General features: G+C 41.6%; 1 protein-coding gene and 1 pseudogene across 1 annotated transcript; both read right to left on the bottom strand.

Moving 5' to 3' along the window:
- Positions 1-494: 494 nt before the first annotated feature.
- On the bottom strand, positions 495-7,482 carry LOC149447657 (putative serine/threonine-protein kinase DDB_G0277449; annotated as a pseudogene).
- A 4,338-nt stretch (positions 7,483-11,820) lies between these two features.
- On the bottom strand, positions 11,821-14,439 carry LOC149447658 (serine/threonine-protein kinase SBK1-like). The gene is made up of 3 exons (XM_089652250.1): positions 14,322-14,439; positions 13,269-13,471; positions 11,821-12,522 (listed from the first exon to the last, which is right to left on the bottom strand). Exons 1-3 carry the CDS (start codon positions 14,437-14,439, stop codon positions 11,821-11,823), a joined length of 1,023 nt encoding a protein of 340 aa, XP_089508376.1.
- Positions 14,440-21,037: the final 6,598 nt, after the last annotated feature.

The following is a 21,037-nucleotide window of genomic DNA, read 5'->3' on the forward strand; positions in this document are numbered from 1 at the left end:
TGTTCCATTGTATAAATCCAACGTCATTCATGTCTTCCGGCAATGTTGATCCATATAAATCACGATGAATGACGCACATAGGCGGTGATCTGCCGACATGGCAAACCACTGCTCCTTCTAATCCTCTCACCCAGAATGGATGAGGTTATGTTCCATTGTATAAATCCAACGTCATTCCTATCATCTAGGAATGTTGATCCACTCACGATGAATGACGCATAAAGGTGTTGATCCGTGGTAAACCAACTGTCCTCTGATCTTCCGGCAGTTTTTTTATCTTGATGTGAATTCAGTTTCATTCATGTTGTCCAGCACTGTCGATCCATGTCAATCATGATGAATGATGCACAAAGGTGGTGATCTGCCTGCTATACACTGTAATAGCCTGCTATAAGCTGACTCTTTGCCCCAGGAAAGCAAAAGTTAGGTCATTCCTGTGACCCACAAGAGAAGTATGGTCTAACCTTGTGGTGATCTGTCCAAAAGAACGTGGCTCAATGCCGATGGTGCGAATGAGCCCTCATTCTTTCATTTCCTCTCCACCATCCTTCTCCATTTTGTGCTTATGAAGCTGAAGCCATCGAACAATCTCTGTTGCTCTTTTGCAATTTTATTTTCTGTATTTCCTGTGTAGGGAATCAGTTCCTTCACATCAATTTGCTGATTTGTGTCGATTTGTGAGCGCAGACTTTCTTCTGGCATCTTCAATGGTGAGGTGGCCTTTCCTTTCTCCAGCTTCTTCCAGTAAATGGTACTGAAGAAGGGATGTTTTCGCAGTTGTTTCACTGCCTGCCGGCGATCGCTCGGATTTATTTCAAGAAGCTATAAAGAAAAAGAAATGAAATTTAGCATACGGTAGATTGTCACTAACAGAAACTGATCAATCAGCCAGTTTAGTGTTGGCTATTTCTTAAAAATAGAAAAAAAAACACCTCAGAATGTCATATTTTAATTCCTTGGTGTAGTTTTCAGTGAAGATATATATGTCTGTTGGAAGGATCAAAGTGAACATTTCTGAACCAGTGAATGAGTTCATCCAAAAGCTCATGGATAGTTCCTATATTATTCTGACTCCCTGTGTGGTGAATATCTTGCTATACCGTGTGTATATAACACTTCCAGAAGTCGGATGCCCCCTGTGTGCTTTCTTACACCTGGTGATGTACTGGATACTAGAGAATGTTTTGCAAGCTTCTCTCATAAAGAACACTACACTAAGGATCTATAGCTTTTGCATAATTCTAATTGTAGAGTATACTTACTCTTTCAATGACATCTTGAAGTTCAGGATCCATGTCCCTCGGATAGAAGTGTCTCCTGAATCTGGCTTCACCTGGATGTGCTCCTGTGGCCATTTCGAATAAGATGACACCCAGTGACCAATAGTCAGACATAGCATCACAGGGTTTTCCTTGTAGAACCTGATAAAACAGAGAGTAAGATTAACCATAAAATAAAGCACACGATGAGCTGCACAGAGCAGTAATAATAGTTAACAATGGTTGGTGGGAATGACAGGTCACAGTGGGCCTCCTGTTGTTTTTTAGGTTTTTTGAGTCACCATCATTGTGGCTCTGCTTCTTTCATCTCCAAAATTCTTGTTAGGTTCATAGATATTATAAGATAAAGATGGGAGCAGTAGAGGGGAAAAACAAGGGTGGTGTTATACTTACTTCTGGGGCCATATAGATTGGAGTACCGGCACAAGTAAATACTTTGTCGGATCCAAACACGTCGGCTTCTGAAAGGCCAAAGTCTGCAATTTTGACATGGCCGGAGCTGTCGAGCAGTATATTCTCGGGTTTCAAGTCTCTGTAAAAAAAAAAAAAAAGGAGAGAGTTAGATTTACAGATCAAATGTTTAAAACCGTAATTCAACCAATACTAATAGTTCAGCTTTCAAGGGGTGCCAGCGGGTTAGATCCCCTTCTAACTTTCTGCACTGCTTTACGAATGGTAAGAAGAACCTCATGACCTTGGCTGTCAGCTTACTGCAGTGTAAGAAACCATATCAAATCACAGTTGGTCATTCTGCAATGCTTCCACATCTTTATTGAAAAGAAGGGATCAGAAACACTCCGCAGGCTTTCTTCCTGCGTCACCTTTTGCCCTTCTAGTGGGGGCATGATTACGTCCCACTAGAGGGTGATAAGTGTTAGAATTAGGCAGCCTGGGGAGTGTTTCTATCCACGTGTCTTTAATAAAGCCATAGACTCATTTCAGATTGACGGAGTGCACCTCAATATTGTTTCTTCTGCTGGTTTACGGGGATTGATGGGACCCAGAGCAAATTTTGCACCTGTGGCTGGTTTTGCTCAGCTGCTGAATGGGACATGGCACAGTGTTAGAACAGGACATCTACAATTGCAAATGTATGTAATATGGGGAAGTGAGACTCCCTTACTTAGGCTACGTTCACACTAGCGTTGTGTGCAGGCGGCAGAGAGGCCTCGGACAATTCTGCACATTGCAGCACATGGTGCTGTTCTAACGGGAGCGTTAGCGTCGCGGAAAAACGGACGCCCCTGGTCGAGTCAGGAGGTGTTGAAGCCTCCTATTCTAGTCTACGGTGCCGCTCCGCAAACGCCCGGCCGGCGTGTGCGGTGGCGACACGGTTGCGGGGCGTTTGCGGAGCGGTAACACCATTCAAACTTCATTATAGGCGTTTGTAACGCTCGGCAAAGCTTAGCAACCTCCGCTAAACCGCGCATGCGGCATTTGCGGAGCGTTAAAAGATGCTCCGCAAACGCCGGACCAATGCTTGCCAAACGCTATAGGGGCGTTTGGCAAGCGTTGGTAAAAAGAGTCGAGTGTGAACGAGCCCTTAGAGTCACAAAAGCTTCAGCAGCAGGGGACAGAACTGGCCATGGGCAATTCAACCCTTGTACACCCATCCACAACTAAAGTAGCAGTATTGGGTGGTGTTGTACTTTAATGAAGATTAGAAGATATGGAAGATCATGGTGGAGACACTTACCTGTGCATTATTCCTTGGCGGTGCAGATATTGTAGCGCGCAGAGAAGTTCTGCAGCAATAAATCTGTAAAAAAGGAGAAAAGGTCTACGATTATTGCACGTCTCACAGCATAAGTAAACAAATGATTAAGAGGTGATTTCTTCCAAGCCTTGCATGTCATAAGCAGCAATGTATTACTGTGATAATGACAGGCCCTGCTCTTTTCTTGGGTTTCTTTGGTTCTTAACCAGGGATTGGATCATAGTCACCTGATCTGTGGTATCTGACAACCATTGGCTAAGACCTGTGGGGTTGGAACATTGCTTGTGTGGGGTTGAAGATACAGCCTTGCACGCCAAGATAAACTAGAGGATATAACCGGTGTTTGGCAGATATCACATTAGGCTCGTGCTATGCAGGAGAGTGTTAGCAGATCAATGGTGCTACTAAATTTGCTGGTGACCAGTCACTAGGAGTAGCAACTGATCATTAATCAGCTTGGACAAATAGCTCCCTATGCTATACAGTTAGCATGCTTTAGAATCTTGTAGGGATTAGTTGCATCTGATTGAAGGAGTGTGTGATTATGTGAGATTGATGTCTACAAACTGCATTACAGAGTACTTTGCTGACGGCTGAAAAAGGCTAGGCTAGGGGGTAAACGGAAGATGAGTATGTGTATGGGGGGCAGTGAAGGTTCTTTCCTGATAAAGGCTTACTGAGGTGGGTCGGTGTGGGTGATCTTTTAGTTTAAATGAAGAGAGCAAAATAGGAATTCATTTTTTTGTTAAATCATACTTATCTAGGTGCGTGCAGCATCAGTCCGATGCAGCATCTGTCTATGGCCGGTTTTAAGGGTGAGCACTCAACAATCACTTGACAGCTGATTGCGGAGTTCTCACTCAGTCAGCGCTCACTCCGAACAGAGAGCGGTGACTGTCAGTCAGCGTTTCTGCTCTTCCCCACCCCGCCAACTTAATGGAGCACTGGGATGTGGAGTGGAGGGAGCAACTGGCTCAGGCTCTCAACGGATCGTTGAGCTGGGTGCCGCTCCAGATTTTGGGGCAGATCCTTATTTTAAAGTCGGGATCTTTCCCCAGCCTGGACCGGCTGAGTGACATCAGCCGACAGCAGGCTTCAGCCCGCTGTCAGCTGAAAACGGGTCAAGGAGCTTTGTCTGTACTTCTCCTTTAAGATTCATTCTGTAATTACTATATGCAAATCCTTCATCATGACTGTTAACCCTCACCCTTCTCTTAGGCCATATTAACACCTTGGTGTTCTGGGAAATGCATGAAAAATGTGCTAAGATGCAAATCACACTTGTGGTGCCATTAATTCTTAATGGCACTTCAAATGCGGGTAGCAGTTGTGTGGCCAAACGCACCAAAATGTACATTGCAAAATTGTGAGGCTCGCGGACAAAGAAAAGTACATGAGCTACTTTGGTGCATTTGTCACGCATAAGGCAGCTCACGTAAGTGAATAGGCTGCCCTATGCTGTTGCACGACTAATGTGCAAAAAAAGCCCAAAATAAAAAGGTTGAATGGTGCGGGTATGAATGCAGCCTTAGACGGAATCTTTGTAAGTCTTACCTTATGGTGTTAGTTGGTAATGGAGCAGAAGACTTGATCAGGTCGCGTAGTTCTCCTCCTCTCATGTATTCCATAACAAAGAAGAGATTTTCCTGTAAAAGAAAGAGAAAAATAAGTCGGTTCCAAAAGGTCAAGTGGATGTGAAGTTTGTGTTTTGGTGGAAATGCAGAAATATAGGGATGTCTGGACATGGTAGACGGTTCAGGAGTTTAACGCATCTTCAAACTCAAGAATAAAAATGTCATCTATTTCAGCTTACACCAGTGCTCAGCTATGGAGGCTGTACTAGTGTTCTTCTTTTCAGCATGTCTTCCTTTATTTTCCCCTTGTAATCCTACCACTAATCTACTTCTTGTCCTAGGGTGACTACGCTCACTTACTATTCTCTATGTCTATGGAGGTGCCGTATTGTCATCCTAGGACAATAAGTATGCCTCTCCCCATCCTTAAGAACACCTCTCCCCATCCTCATCTCTATAACATACGGGGAGCTGTGTTGTAGTTCACAGAGGAGAAGTGAGCGGGGCTGATAAGACTGCTTAGGATGACTCAGGACAGCGCTGGAATTCTGACAGGATCACAAGTGTTTTTCTGCACTTATTAAACAGATATAACAACACGCTCTGCTTGATCTATTTAATAGACCAAGTGTGAACAAACAAGAAATGTTCAGTATTGGCTTTCCATCCACTTTAAGACTAAGTTAACGCGATGCTTGGCAGGAACTTTCAATGTATGGTGAACGTCATTCCTCTGTGGGTAAGCAATATATAGAAGCCATTAACATGCAAACATGTTGTGACAGGTTCTATTGAAGTGACTCTATCATGAGAGAAGTTCAAGGACTATACCTGATCCAAGTCAGTGACTCCGACAGCAAAGCCAAAGTAAGAGCAGGACGGCTGGGGAGAACCAGAATTCCCCAAATTCTGCATTGGCAGCCACCATAACTCTCTCATGTCTTAGCCTCTTTGAAGCTGGACCATCCCTCCTTTTTTTCTGGTTTTGGGATTTATTTCTAGGTCTGTGCTGGACTTGGAGTCCAAATGGATAACATGGATGTGATTTGATGAGTGAGTGATTGATAGGAATGTGAAACTTACTTCTGTTTGGAAGGTTCCATAGGCGTGTGTACAAAAGGAACTCCGTCCAACTTTTTCCAGTATCTGTCTCTCTACGAGGACACTTTTCGGTTCTTCTTGCAGTAATTTCCTCTTCTGTACCACCTTGACTGCCAGTTTCTTGTTGGTGGCAGGATGGGATGCCAGGGCGACCTAAAAAACACAGGACACAAATGATTAGAAGCAATTCAGCTCCGGGTTCTGAAAAGGTTACCTCTGGGTCCAGCAGCAACCCCCCCAGCCTGGCTACGATTGTTAGTCTTAGTTTGAAAACAGTTTATAGAACGGGGAGTCAGCAGGATTTTGTGCAAGTTTTCAGTGGTTTTGACTGTTAGTCAGTAACTTCTAGACTGTTAGGGATTGGGGATAGCTTTCAATAGGCTTTTAGCAAGCCGCAGTAGGCTTTTAGCAAATCACAGCCAGCGCTCACTCTGAAGTCTGTATTCAGCGTTCATAAATTGGGGCTAAAGGCTATGAAGCTGTGCAGCCAAACGTTATGCAATCTGCTATATACAGTTTAAATGTACGTCAGCTTATTTCCTTATATACCAAAGGATTTGTAATTCTGTCTTGCATCTTTTTGTGTATTACACCCCCGACAGACAGTACACCACTAAACATGACTTAGTGTGTAAGCCTGGATTCACTCTACTCGCGTTGCATCCATGTAACACAGTAAACGCACTGGAGATGATGTGCGTTGGCATGCTATTTTTTCATGAGTGGTGTAAAATACCAGTATTGTAGCTTTCTTAAAGCACATTGCATTTACATGCATTCTATTCCAGTGTAACCGAGCGCCAACTAATGTATCACACTGGTGTAAACTGGTCCTATGGGGAAAGCATGGATTTCAGCTTGGCATTGAGCAGCACAGCTCAGTGTGTGTAGTGTAAATGGGAAGCGGTAAGGAATAGAGTGGTGTGACCTCCACCTACGACCTACTATTTGCCGACTGGCAATAATAATAACCACTAACTCGCAGTGCATTAAACCCTCTGTTCATAAATCTTTGATTACTTACCTTTCCGTAACTACCTTGACCAAGTATTTTATGAAAGATAAAGCTGTCAAGATTAAAGTCGGCTGGCGGATGCATTTCTAATTTGGTGCCAGGCACATCCCTGACTACCTTGTTGTCATTCTCACCGGCTGCCCGGTTGACTGGTTGTCTGACAGCCTCATCGACGGGCTTGCTAACAGCCTCATCGACTAGCTCGCTGACAACCCCAACGACGGCCTCGTTGGCTGACTTGCTGACAACTTCAGCGACTCTCTCGCTGACTACCTCGCCGACTATATCGCTGACAACCTGGTGAAATCTATCGCTGACTACCTCGACGAGCTGTTGATCATTCTTGCTTGTCTCATCAGCAGCGATCTTCCTTTTCTTATTTGGAGGTGCAGAGAAAATTGGATCTGATGCTGGCCTCTTGTTATTCCTCTTGGGCAATATGACAGCACATGGTGTTTTGGCCCAACTCGGTGCATGACCGCATCGTCCCTGTTTTGCTGGTCTTTCTTCCTCAGCAGATTGGTTGGATCTGCGCTTCTTTCCTCTGTTCATGGCACTCTCCTCTTTGGAACTCTTTCCCTCTCCAGAATTCTTCCTCCCATCAGAGTTCCCATGTTTGCTTTCCCGATTTTTGGGGAATTGCTGAGGTGTCTCCACCTTCAACCCACTATGTGATAAAGTGGGCTTATCCAAATCATCTACAAAAGGTCTCCCTATGATGGTATTCCAGGTGACCTCCTGTCTGTTCTTATATGGATGATATCGGAAACGTAGTTTTGGCCTGGTCCACTTCATTATAACACGTTATAATGAGATCTCACAGAGCACAAAAAAAGGAGTGTGTTCACTATCGCTAGCAGAAGCACACTGACTGTCTGTGGCTGCGCTGCCTGTGGACTGAGTTTCCGTGGTTGCTAGGATACCAACCGGAAACAAAATTCAAATGATTTTTCTGCCAACTGCCGTTTTCCACAGCGAGGCTCCAATTTTTTTTTAGCAGAGTGACAATCACAGAGCTCAGTATTCTGTCCTGGATATATGAAATCCAACACAAAGAGAAATCTGTGTTGCACCTAATACACAGGTAAAGCTTAAAGAAGCCTGCTTTTGGGGTCCTTTCCAATGATGTAGGCAGGTGTCAATAGTGCTGCTTGTAACACACTGAAATACATCAACAAGCTAGGTTTGTTTTTTGAATATGGGCTCATTTGTAATGTCTGTGCTATCAGTATCAGTGAGCACCATTGGGGATCAGTGTGCCTGGTTAGAGCCAAACTCAGCCCCGATGTTTGGTGTGTGTAACATGTGTGTAACATGTAACCAAAGACAAACCTTTTTCTCTGGATCATACAGTACAGGACACAGGACTTGTATTCATAGACCATGAGATCTATTTTGGGCAGCCTCAGGTCAGGGGTTGTTTACAAGAATGCCAACTGTCAGTGGTGAGGGGTGAGGGGTTAGATCCACTGTCATATTTGTATTGCTGGCTGTATCCCCATTAGAGAAATGGACTCTCTCTCATGATTTCCATAAAGAGAGATTCATAGAAAATGTTTCATCCCAACTCTTATCATTGCCCACAGCAACCAATCAGCTTGCAGCTTTTATTTTTCCCCACACAGGTTAGAAAATGGAAATGTAAAGGCTAATTGGCTGTGCTCCAGTGAAGACTAATTAATCCCCCCCCCCCCCCCAGTATGTCACAATTCTGAGATATTGACCAATTAACAGATGGAAGGAAATACATCATTTTTAGTGGAAATGTTGGCACATTTTCCATGTGCCAAGTCAACCAAATTCTGTATGCCTATTTAATTAGCGCTTGCTGTGACAACATCATAAAAGTGATTCCTGCCATTTTATTACTTGCTCTTGTGGGGGTGTTGGGGCGCCAGATCCAAGCATGCTTATGTTGGCGCACGGGAACGGTCACTGAAGTATAGCACTTGTCATGTGATTTGGCGCAGCTGGTGCAACACCACATAGAACTTGTCTTATACCATTCCACAATTTAGAGCACGGAATATGCAGCAATATTCTCACCACAAAACCGGCGTATTTCCCTTTTTTTTGTAGTTCTCCCGGTGTGACCCCCTTGAAGATATTGTCTTTGTGGGGGCCAGTGTTTTATCTGAGTGCGACATGCCTGCCCCAGACCATCCAGATGTCTGTGTAATGTCCTGTTATGTAATCAGCCTGTCCTTTTTTTATCTATGTAACCAAGCAACAGGAGATGCCTGAGATCTCTGGATAGGGGGGCTTGGGGGGATTACAGTACAGTGGCTTGTCAGGGCCCAGGAATGGGGTTGTGAAAGGAGACCTGTGGGGGTACACAGGTGTGAACAGCACAGTGACCTGTCAGGGTTCAGGGATTGGGGTGTGAGGAGAGAGCTCTGGGGATACATGGGGTATAGTACAGTGACCTGTGGGACTCACAGATCAGGGTGTGGGGGCAGAACTATATGGGTACAGGGGTGTAAAGTACAGTGACCCTATCGGGGCACTAGTTCTAGTGACACCCCATTTTTTCATCACTTTGAGAGAGTTTCTCTCACTTCGGGTATTGGCTATGGGACAGGAAGTGAAGGGAAATCTCCCTATGGGACACAAATGGCAGAAAAACAACCTGACAGGTGTTCTAACCTTCCCTTACTCTATCTAAAGTGAAAAAAGAAAGTTTTGTCTTAGATTTACTTTAAGGGCTCATTCACATGGGCACTCAGCTCCATACAGCAAGAAGAGGCATTTCTTAGGTTTCCTGCCCCAGTGCTGCGCTGTGTGCAGGCACCCCATACAAAGTGAATGGCCACACATTGGCTGTATGGACTTGCGCAGTTTGACAGGTATGAAGGGCCAGGTGCAGCTCCTGTGCGTCCGGGTGCGTTCACCTTTCAAACTTGGCTGTGCTGGTGAGTCCATACAGCAAACAGCTCAGAACTAGTACATAAAGTAAACAGATGTTACTTGACGAGCGCCTATGTGATTGAGCCCCAAGGTTTACAGTCTTTTCTAGTATATGATGACCCCTCACAGTGCATGTTATGAAGGAAGTAGAGAATCTACTCAGTGGCCCTGCATTGTATGCAGTAAAAAGAAGCTGAGGGGATAAAGGCCGGTGCGAGTATCCTGCGACCCAGGTTGTGGTTTAGAGGACCTTTGGTTAAGTGGGGGTCTTTGTTCAGTCTTCATACGTAGATTTAGGAGACGTTATGGCGGTCAGTTACACTTTCACTGTATTGCTTATATTTGCGGTGACTTGTGTTCTACATGCTGGTTCGATGTATAACCTTCCCAGTGAGGATAAAGGCCTAGTTCACCTTTACCAAAAAACTAGCTATGTAGATAAAAACAAAGTGTTCAGCTCTGACTAAAGTGAAATAATACCCTTGCTATGGATGTGGGCCATTTATGTACCTTATCTGCACGGGCATGTTTTTTTTGGTAAATGTGAAGTAACCCTTTAATGACTTGGAATATGCTGGATCTTCACGTAGGTTGCCATTTGACCCTAGGCCAGGCATGGTGTGGTATGGGCTGGCTACCTTTTCCAGAAAATAGGCGGTGCAGTCTGGGGGCTCCAGCCCATATTAAAAAAAACTGCAGCTTTGTAAAATGTTCATTCATGTTATTGTCATATTCTTCTCATACTTATGGACTATGGTTTAAGTCTATATGGACATTTTGTTACTGTTTTTGAAAAATTTCTACTAACCTTTATGTATATTTGAGGAGTTTTTTTTTCACATTGAGATTTGACCTATCCTCAACCTCGATCACTCTTCAGAGGTGTGAGGGTCTTCATAGGGCTCATGGATAATGCATGACATTTTAGGTTAATTTGACCACATATAATGGTTTCTTACACGTATTTATGATTACTGCACTCAGTTTATTCAATTAATTTTTTTCAAATTTTGATCGCCCTTCAGAGGGGTGAGGGTCTTCATAGGGCATATGTATGTAATTATTTAGTGTTTTATTTTCAATTTTTGATCGCTTTTTAGAGGTGCAAAGGTTTCTATAGTGCTCACAAAGTTTTAAGGGTTCACCTAGCACAGTATCCATTTGAATTGGTCTTTTAAGAGACTATATCCTCATATACTTGCAGCTTTGTGACTTCAGTTGATTGGGGATTTGCGCAGTTTACATAAATAATGTATTGTCAACGTTAAAGTGTTACTAAACCCCAGACCCTGCATTCACTATATACGGTCTCCCACAGTACACTAAACATGGAAATCCAATTATTTTAGTAAATATAAACTGCTCATCAGCAGTTAGAGCAGTCTTGTGACTTCTATCAGTGTCCAGCTGAGCACTGATTAAAGCTTGTAGGAGGAGTTTTGCATTTTGCTTTAGGAGGATGCAGAACCCCTGACCTCTGTCTGGACAGTGCTGATTGGCCCTGTTAATCACATGCACTCTCCTAAGCAAAAAAAAAGAACCCTAGTAATACATACCAAACTGAGCATGTGCAGAGTGACTCCGCACAATGTCTTAAGAGGGGGACACTGAAAGAAGGAGAGGATCAGAGAAATCAGGATCAAACTACATTTTTACACAATGCAGAGGATTAACCCCTTAGGTTCCACAGGGAGTATAACAAGCATGCTTTACTGCATATACAGACTGATTTTACTGTTGTGGGTTTTGTAACACTTTTTCAATCTGTGTTGAAGGAGAAATAAGAGGCAGAGCAAAAATAGATGAATTACACGATACAAAAGGTATAACCAGTACTTAGAATTTATTGCATTCTATACCTGGTGCAGTGATTGCATTGACACTATAGATACAAACGCATGGAGACGGCAACATGAATTGTAGTTGAGGTAGTTGCTTTTCAAAGAGGTAGTGATGAGGCCCGGTGACATCACGGTGCAAAGTCCACATCTCAGAAAAACCTTTGAAATAGTCACAAGATAAATGCTTGTCCCTGTTCCTTCTATCTCACCACTTCAGTAATATTTTTGAGATGACGGTGATGGTTTGAGCTGGGCAGAGAAGCTCTGCAACTATTCTCCTCCTTTTAGGACAATAATTGGGGTCCGTTTAGACTTCAACTTCAGAGCTTAGGTACTGCTGGTCTCTTTCAAAAGAAGCACTGCTGAGATTTTAACTGCAGCAAATTCAAGAGCCGGAATAATTGATCACAATGTATTCAATGTCACCGTGATTTTCTATTATAATTATTTCCTCTTCACTCTCCAGCACAATGACTTCTACCTCACTGTCCTTTGCTGCAATATCCTCCTCTTCCTTCTGCTCCACAAGATCCATGGTTTCTTGGGTGGCAACTTCAAAGTTCCAAGGAAAATGAAGAAAATCTAGAACAACTCTGACTTGGTTCCTGCAGCTGGGGTCTTGGGCAAGAAGTATGTGAAATAAATCTTGAGCCCTCCTGCTGACATTCTCCCAACCACTTGGTGGTGGAACATGGTCAGAGTTGTTCTGCCAGTAAATAAACCTTTGAAACCATAGATCTTGAGCTGAAGCTGTTTCCCATGGATAGTTTCCAGTGAGAAGAACATACAATACAATACCAAGGGCCCAGATGTCAACACTAGGATCCACGACAATTGACTCCCTGTGCTCCAGTTCACAAAGTTCCGGGGACATGAATGTGTTGAGGGGTGCCATTGATGGAACAACTGTACCGGCAAACTGAGTCAGTCCAAAGTCACTTAATTTCACATTATGACATCTCTTGTCCATAAGTAAAATATTGTCCGGCTTTAGGTCCCTATGCACCAGGTTTTTGCTGTGCATATATTCAAGAGCCTGGGTAAGCTGTAGTGCACACCGTTTGACCAGCTTTTCTGGAATTCCCATCTGGAAAAGTTAAAACAATTAATTATATGATATTTGGCTTTAAAATAACACTATTTTACTAAAAAATAATATTCAATAATATCAAATTCAATACAACGTTGGTTACTTTTTAAATCTGCAGATGGAATTCTATGTGAACATCAGTGCAACCGATCTCCAACTACTTCAGCAATAATTGGGCAATGAAGGAAATATGGGAGGTCTAACTGGTTTTAAATTTTACCTCTGGCTTAAACACCAGACTAACCTTTAATATAGAATGGTGAAGGATCACAACCTGTATCATGATTGTTATCTGTGTGCCCACTAGGAAGGGAGGTGGGGAAGGAGGGATGTAATCTCTATTTTTGTCTTTCTGCTTTTAAAGACAAAATTAATGGCGAATGCAAATTTTACAGTTGTCACAGAACAAGAGATGAGGGGAAATCATCCAATGGGGACAACTGTTTAAGAGGGGAATTCCCCTAACGTTGTAGACTTCCTACTACCTCCTGTTCCAACTTCTTGATTGGATTAAGGAAAATCTTGCCCAGATGGTGCAGAGAAAATAGCTGACTGGGGATTTTAGCCCTTCCTTAGTTCTCTCCAACCAGGCCAACAATATTTGGTATAAATGCATGCAATATATAGAAAGTATCATCCATGACAAAACACCAGTTTCTATTAATCTCCAGGATCCCTAGGACAAATTTATAGAATTAGCAAGCAAATGCTAAAGTGTCAGCTACTTCATTAGCTTTACTTACCCCTGGCTGGATGATGGAGTGAAGAGATCCAGCAGGTGCCAATTCCTGGCTGATCATGTAACAGTCTGAGTTTTCCAGAATTCTCGAATGGGTAGATATTATGCCCTCGTGTCCAGTAACAAAGAGTGACATGCAAACTTCATGAAGAAAGGCCTCTAGTCTGGTTCGCTCCTTCTTTACCTTTTTTAGGGCAACAAGGCTACCTGTTAAAGAGGAGGGAAAAAAAGTTGATTACAATAAGACTTGGACATCTAAAACTCTGGGTGATGTCCAATACTTGAGCCCATTCATTTTACATAGACTGGATGCTTTTCTTCAAAATGTAGCCGTCTTCTCTAGGCCCTCGCTAGCAGTGAGATATGTAGCTGCCCATGCAGCTAGATCTATTGTCCCTTCCCATCTAAATGCCAAGTGTCTAGGTTGTGCATAGTGGACCATCAGTTTATAGTCAAATCTGTTACATACTTAGCTGCCTATGACCCACTATAACTGTGTGTGATCATCATGAATCTGTCATGAGAGAAAAAGGAAGCCTGCTTTTGGTGAGCTCTTCTTCAAATTGCCAATTACCTGGCTGCCATATTGAATCTACCCAATTGAATTTATAGAATCCCTGACCTGGAACCTGTATGCAAATATGTACTTTTGTAAAATATCAAGGCTTGCTCTGTGGCATAACAACCAGTAGCTAGCACTTTCAGGAGGAGTTCAAAAAATGTGGCCTTCATGTTTTACTCATGGCAGGTTGTTAAAGATATGCAAAAGGACCAACTCAAGAAATTGATAACAGGTGGAAAGGCTTTTGTTTTCTGTAGGAACAATGCCAGCTGCCTGAATGGGATTTTGCACTGTTCAACCAGTTTTTATATTTTGTTAGTGCTGAATTAGATCTTTGTGCATCATGGTCTTTTCCCCAAATTTATGCAACAAAACCCCTACCTCTAATAAGGTCATTTAATCAGTAAAGATGCTAATGTTTGTGCTATCTGTTCTAGATGTTCAAATGGTCTGCAAATTAGAAATTTTTTTGTAATTATTTAAGAATTCACTTACCCAGTTCCCTGTCAACAGCCATCACAACTTCTCCATAACTACCCTCGCCAAGATGTCCCAGGATTTCGTATCGCTCTTCTCCAATTGTTTCATTCTCACAAGTTAGGTGGGCTGCCATTGTGAATATAGCAATATCAGATGTTCTGTGCAGAAATCGGTATCCAAAAGATCTTGAGGACCCTAAGAAGATATGTGAGGTCCACAAACTATCTTTTGTCTTTTTATAGAGAAGTTGAGCCAGGATTCAAGCCAGGAAACCACAAACCTTCATTAGAATGCAAATTGAGGCATCACTTGAACTTAACCAATCAAGGTGATTCCTTTCTGTTTGTGTCTACAGGTTCAGGTCACAAGAGGTAGTAGGGAGTGGGCATGTCTTTATTGTCCCAGGTTTTAGATTGCTAATGTTGAAATTTGGGCCTCTGAGGAAATTTGACATGTTCAAATTAAAACTTGGCGAGATTAGCTCTATGCAAACTGGTGTTGTAGAGGATGTCAACTATTGGTTGGAAATGACCAATTCTCACTACTCTGGTCTTGGTATTAAATATCTTCTGTTCCAATGATTTATTGGAACTTTTAATTTCTTTAAAGTTTCATAAACCATTTTATGACTATAGTGTCACTCCTAATATAGTGTACTACAGAAATCTAAGTAATATCTTGGTCAGAGCTCCAATTAGCCTGTGTACTGCTGGTTTGTTGGGTTGTACAGGGTTTTTATGCTAAACCTTGATATTCTAACAAAAGGTTATTCAAATATATATCTGAATGATTAGGCTTCTACTGATTAGTATCAACACCTCATCCCTACTACAGAACATTTACTAACCATCACACATTTTATAATTTTTATTTTAATGCAATGCTTGAACAAAAATGTACAAATCTAAATAACAAAGTATTGTTCAATGGTGTGTAACAAATATATTAAATAAAATGATCTCCTATACAGTGAGGGAGCCTTGCTCAGTTCTGTAATACTAGAAGTTTTTTTTTTCTTTTTTTAAAATAGAGCAAAACTATTTGGGGGGGGAGGGGGATAGAGTAAGGCTACCTTCACTTGTATGCAGGTTGAGTTTCTCCATTGCATTTTGTGTTTTTTGCCCCTGTGTTTTTGATGCAATTTTGTTTTATTTTTCTTGTAGCTAGGCAGATTTAAAACTCATCAAAAATGCACTACATGCTTCTATGCAGCACTTCCATTGACATCTATAGAACCAAAAAACTCAACTTTTGGATTCCCAGATAGAAATGATAAACTGACAAATATCCGAACCTTCTTTCACTCTATCCAAAATAAACAAAAGTTTTGCCTTTCAGTTATTTTTAAATTGTGTATACACCTTTGGCTACTTGGTGAAACAAGGGCTTTAGTTTAGCCATTTATAGGCTATTAAATATCTAAATGGTTGCATATATAAGATTATGATTTGCATATTAAGGTTTTTATGTAATTTTTAATTTTTGAAATTAAAATGAGTGGTATTTTGTATTGAAACTGCATGGGTTTGCATGGTTTTATTTCCCAAGATACAATAGATACAAAAGATACTCAGCTGTCAATTGAATTGAGGATTAGATGTGAATGGGAATATCATTCTGCAACTCTTGATTGTTTTGCAGTCTCAGGATAAAATATTAACTTTGTGATAAAGTGTTTAAAAATTGAATTACCCTTAAAGCAGTAAAGTTGATTTTAAAAGCACCGCAGCTAACATTCTGGCCTTTTTTCACCCTATTCAGTGTTCTAGTAATACACAGGTCTAACAACAAAAGGTCTCCCCTGTCTTTCCATATCTATTGTTTAATGTTTGTTTACTAGTAAAACCTGGAGATGTAAATGGTAAAGTTCTACTACTTTATATGCATGCTCAGTACTCCACCCAAGCACAGGGTAGAGCAATCTAATCAACTTTTGATTTAGTTATGTAGTTAAAAAGCTGTCTAGGTATTGTTTGCTAAGAATTGCAGCAAATACAGAACTCCTCCCTTTCTGGGACACACCTAACACAGAAAAGACCACAGTGTTTAGAATCCAATTAGCAATGACAAGGAGGGGGGGGGGGGGCTTTACTAAAACTGGAGCCTGCAAAATCTGGTCCAGCTCTGCATAGAAATCAATCAGCTTCCAGAAACTGAAGTTTGAAGCTGATTGGCTACCATGCACAACTGCACCAGATTTGCACTCTCCAGTTTTTGTAAATCAAACCCAAAATTACAATATTTTGACCACTAAAAGGCTCCTATATAGTTCATTGGTTTAGCCATCTGCCTGGAGTTCATTTTTACTATCATTGCTCTTTTGATAAGATAAAATTCTGGTGCAAAAAAAAGGTAGAGGGCGTGTACACAAAAAATGATATATATTAAAAACACTGCCAATGGTGTGTGTGTGTCTATGTGTAGATAGAGAGATATTAATTTCTACATATGGCACATCCTTCCCTCCCTCCCTTGTCTTTATTGCTCTTTGGCACTCCTATCAATCAAGCCTGCAGGTCCTCATTTAGCAATATTTAATTGTTTTCTTTAGACTTGGTAACCTATGTGACCACAAACCCCTTCTTTATGGCACAACATGTCTGTCATCAAGTCTGGAATTTACCATTTACTGGAGCAATGTAGTATGGGGCTTCATGCTAAACCAAGGTAGCAGGTCCACCCCTTTACAGAAAATGTTGCAGGATCTTCGCAAGTAATTAGAATCCTACATATGGGGGCCAAAATTCATTACCACTAATAGGTTAGCCTTCAAAGTAACTAACACTGGCCATACAAGATTAGAGTTTAGTTTGAAAAGTGTTAGGTTTTGAAAGTTCAGTTGTCTAATGGTTAATGAGACCAAGCTTTTACATTTCTCACAATTCTATCCTACTGAACCATGTCACTGGGAGGGAAAGAGGGTGAATCTCCACAGTTAACACAGAAAGAATAACCTGATATCCTTCCCCGCACTATATAAACAAACATGCACACTGTGGTGTGTATGCAATAACATGAAGCCTTGAACCCAAACTTGTAATGCACATTACTGCATATACTGTAGACCTAGTAAGGGTATGGCTGCAGGGTAAGAAGAGATATACTTTTATTCATATAGTTTTTTTTACAGTGGAAGTAAAGCCATTTTGGTATATTTTACCTACAGATAAGTCTTTAATAAGGCTTACCTGTAGGTACTGTGAATATCTCCTAAATATGTCCTTTAGGAGTTATTTATTGTAGACGCACCGGTGATGTCACTGGTGCACGCTAACTGTGCCCTCAATGGATGGGGTGCCATCCATTGAGAGAGTTGTGCCGCAGCTGAAACTCCCGTGTGCATGCGCAGGGGTGTAAGGACATCGCGGCTCGGCCGATCAGATGGCCACAGCTTTCAAACCCAGAAGGAAGACCAGGTGAAGATGGAAGCCTTGGGGAGCTGTGACAGCACTCTGCTGGAGGGCTTTGTTTTCCAGCAGGTCTTTCATAATGTGCTAGTATGCATTATGCTTTTAAACTTGCAGGGAGAAGATTTTTTAGAATTGTTTGGGCAGTTTACTACCACTTTAAAAATTGGTGTTAAAAGCCCCAAATAATGTAAATATTTGGCCCATTACTTCACATTGTACTGCATTTGGCATCAGCTAAAAGCTACCCATGGTGATAGCAAGCACGTTAATGCGGTTTGAAATTTATATCCTGTATGCCAACTTCCCACCCAGCAACCTTGGGACCCTCCTGCACAGCCTAATGACTCACCACAAGGAATAGTGAGACCAAAGATGGCGCATTGTAGACACCCTTACACCATTTGCACAGAGGAAAGAGACAGACACAGAGGCATAACAATAAAATACCATTTTATCAAACTAGTCAAATAAGAGGCATCAAACATGAAAAATAAATAAGAATAATAGAACTAAACTGAGCAAATTTTATAGATCTAATTAACCTAAAAAACTGATTGCGCTTACATTAGCAAATTTAAGTTTCCATACCTACACAGATCTTACAATTTGATTGGGAAATTGCAAATTCCACATCTCCTTATTATTTAGGATTTATATAGTGCCAACAGTTTGCTCAGCGCTTTTACAATATAACGAGAGACGATACAGCAACAATACAGTTCAATACAAGAGGGTTAGAAGGGCCTGATCCTGGGAGCTTACAATCTATTAATGTTGGTCTCACAAATGTTTAAGAATGTCTCCAAGCTTTGGTTAAAGGGCTGTATGAGGTCTGATTACCTTAAATAACAAAGGAATGTGATTATCTTAGATTGTAAGCTCCAAGGATCAGGCCCTCCTAACCCTCTTGTATTGAACTGTATCGTTGCTGTATTGTCTCCCGTTATATTGTAAAGTGCTGAGCAAACTGTTGGCGCTATATAAATCCTGTATAATAATAATAATTTGGACAAGGCAGACCACTGCTCTCCTTTTCTGTTTGCATGGGGGGTGAGTTGTCGATTGCGTACACACAAGTCCAGTATATAACACACAGCTAGACTGGAAATATTTGTCTCGACTCAGAGCTTGCGTTAAGCATGTGTCTGTGCTGATCATCGGCCATGCCATATAATGGAGGGACCCGTGGCTGAAACAGCATCTTTAGTTAAGTATTCTTTTCACATGTCGAGTACAACCCCAAAACCCTAACAAAACACAATTGATGGTTTTAATTCTACCTATAGATCACTTACAACATTTTGGGGCTCAGCATTCTTCCAAATATGCAGCGAGTATAACGAGAACATGTCAAGACAAACTGTGGAAGGCACTATTGCAACTAAATCACAAAGCTAATAGGATACCCCGGAGATTGCTCCTTTAACTGCTTCCACATGCCCACCCTGATAAATTCCCTTTACGAATAATAATGTAGGAAAAAGGGCTTACTAACTTTTGCCTAAAAGTGACTTGTCTAGAAGAATTGCCTAGCCAATGTTAAATCTGTATTGAAGTGGAAATAAAGAGGCAGAAATAGCGAAAGTAGAATTACAAATGGCAGCTAGCTTTTCTATACAAAAAAGATATAAACCAGTACTTAGAATTTATCATATTCTTTACCTGGTGCAGTGACCACAAGACTATATATACAAAATACAGAAGATAGCATTATGAGGAGAGCTCAATCATCTTTTCATGTCAGACTACATAAAAAGAGGTTTAAAAATCACGCAACGCTTTTGGATAGAAATCAGATCCCTATGTATTCTGCAGTGTCATGCAATTACGATGTGGCAAATGTGCCCTATGGTAGCCACACAGCTGCATTTATACCAGATACACAGTGAACAAATTAAAAACAAAAAAAACGCAAGCAAACCTTACATGAAAATATAATTGACAAGGTCAATTTGTGTCAAACAGTTACAGCAACTTCTGTGTGTCATCACTGGGTCACACCTTCTTGCAGCAGTGTATCTGAAAATGTTCTCCCGCATAGTGCTGAATTTGGGGTACTTTGCTTTCCAAGGAGGTAGTGGTGAGGCCCAGCGGCATCACCAACACAAAGTCTGCTTCCAAGAAAGACCTTTGAAATAATTGAAGGTGATGAATTGAATGGACAGAAAGAAGCTCTGCCAACACCTTTAATTTAGGATTAATGGTTGTCTGATCCGGCCAACCTACATGCACGCAGAGACGGCACTAGAGCCATAAAAAAAGGATGAAAATTGCAACCTGAAATTAGTCAGCACACTTGCTCTAAAAATAACTTGAAAGGTAGACTTTCACTTCAGAGCCTATGGAAAAACTGCTGATGGTGTCCAATAGTGATGGGCCAAGCACCCCCGTGTTTAGTTCGCAGTTGAACATTCGAAAGTATTGAACATTCGACCACATACTTCAAACTCAATACAAGTCTGTGGGACTTGAACTTGTAAATTCAAAAGTGTCCATTTTGAAGGCTTATATGCAAGGTATTGGCCAAAAAAGGGGCATGGGGATTTGGGTACTGCCTTGAAGAACATGAACCAGTGAAAAAAGAAAAAAAAAAGAAAGTTTTTAAAGGGCTAGTCATTTTTCATTGCTTAACCTCCCTGGCGGTATTCCCGAGTGTAGCTCGGGGTAACATTTCAGTACCAAAAGCGGTAACCCCGAGCTACACTCGGGAATACCATGCGGCGCTGCTCCGGCATGTGTTCTTCCCTTACCTTACCCTGCGCTCCCACGGTGTGTCCCCTGCAGCGTCCCCGGCCATCTCCTCCGGCCGATGCCGGCATCCGGCTTCTGTGTCCTGTCCCTGTGACGTCGGGACGTACGGGCGCCGCCGGCGGCGGGAAATTTAAAAATTTTAAAAAATGTCATTTTTTTTTTTTTACATTTTACACAGTAAAACATTGCTGTTTCAACCTATTTCACATACATTTTGTCCCTAGTGCTTTGTCCTGCGCCCTGCCTGCATTTTGTCTGTTCTTTCTGCCTGGAAACTGAGAAATGTCCATGGCGTCCAAAAAGTGTCCCTTTAGGTCAAAAGCGGTTTAGATCAGCTAGAGAACAGCAATAGTAAATCAGAACCACTTGCAGAATTGAGTGATAATGATTCGTGGGGGAAATTCGTCATCAGAAACTGAAAACGATTTTGCGACTGAGCTCAGCAATGTGCGAACTTGGCGCTCTATTTCACATTTCAGTGTTTTTGGTTTGATTATATTATTGAATTCAATTTTTTATTATTTTTATATTATTTTTATGATTATTTATTAAATTATAATTTATGATTTT

Source organism: Staurois parvus, unplaced genomic scaffold, assembly GCF_062004578.1.
Source record: "Staurois parvus isolate SC_StPar_1 unplaced genomic scaffold, SC_StPar_1.0 ptg000678l, whole genome shotgun sequence".
NCBI classification, from domain to species: Eukaryota; Metazoa; Chordata; class Amphibia; order Anura; family Ranidae; genus Staurois; species Staurois parvus.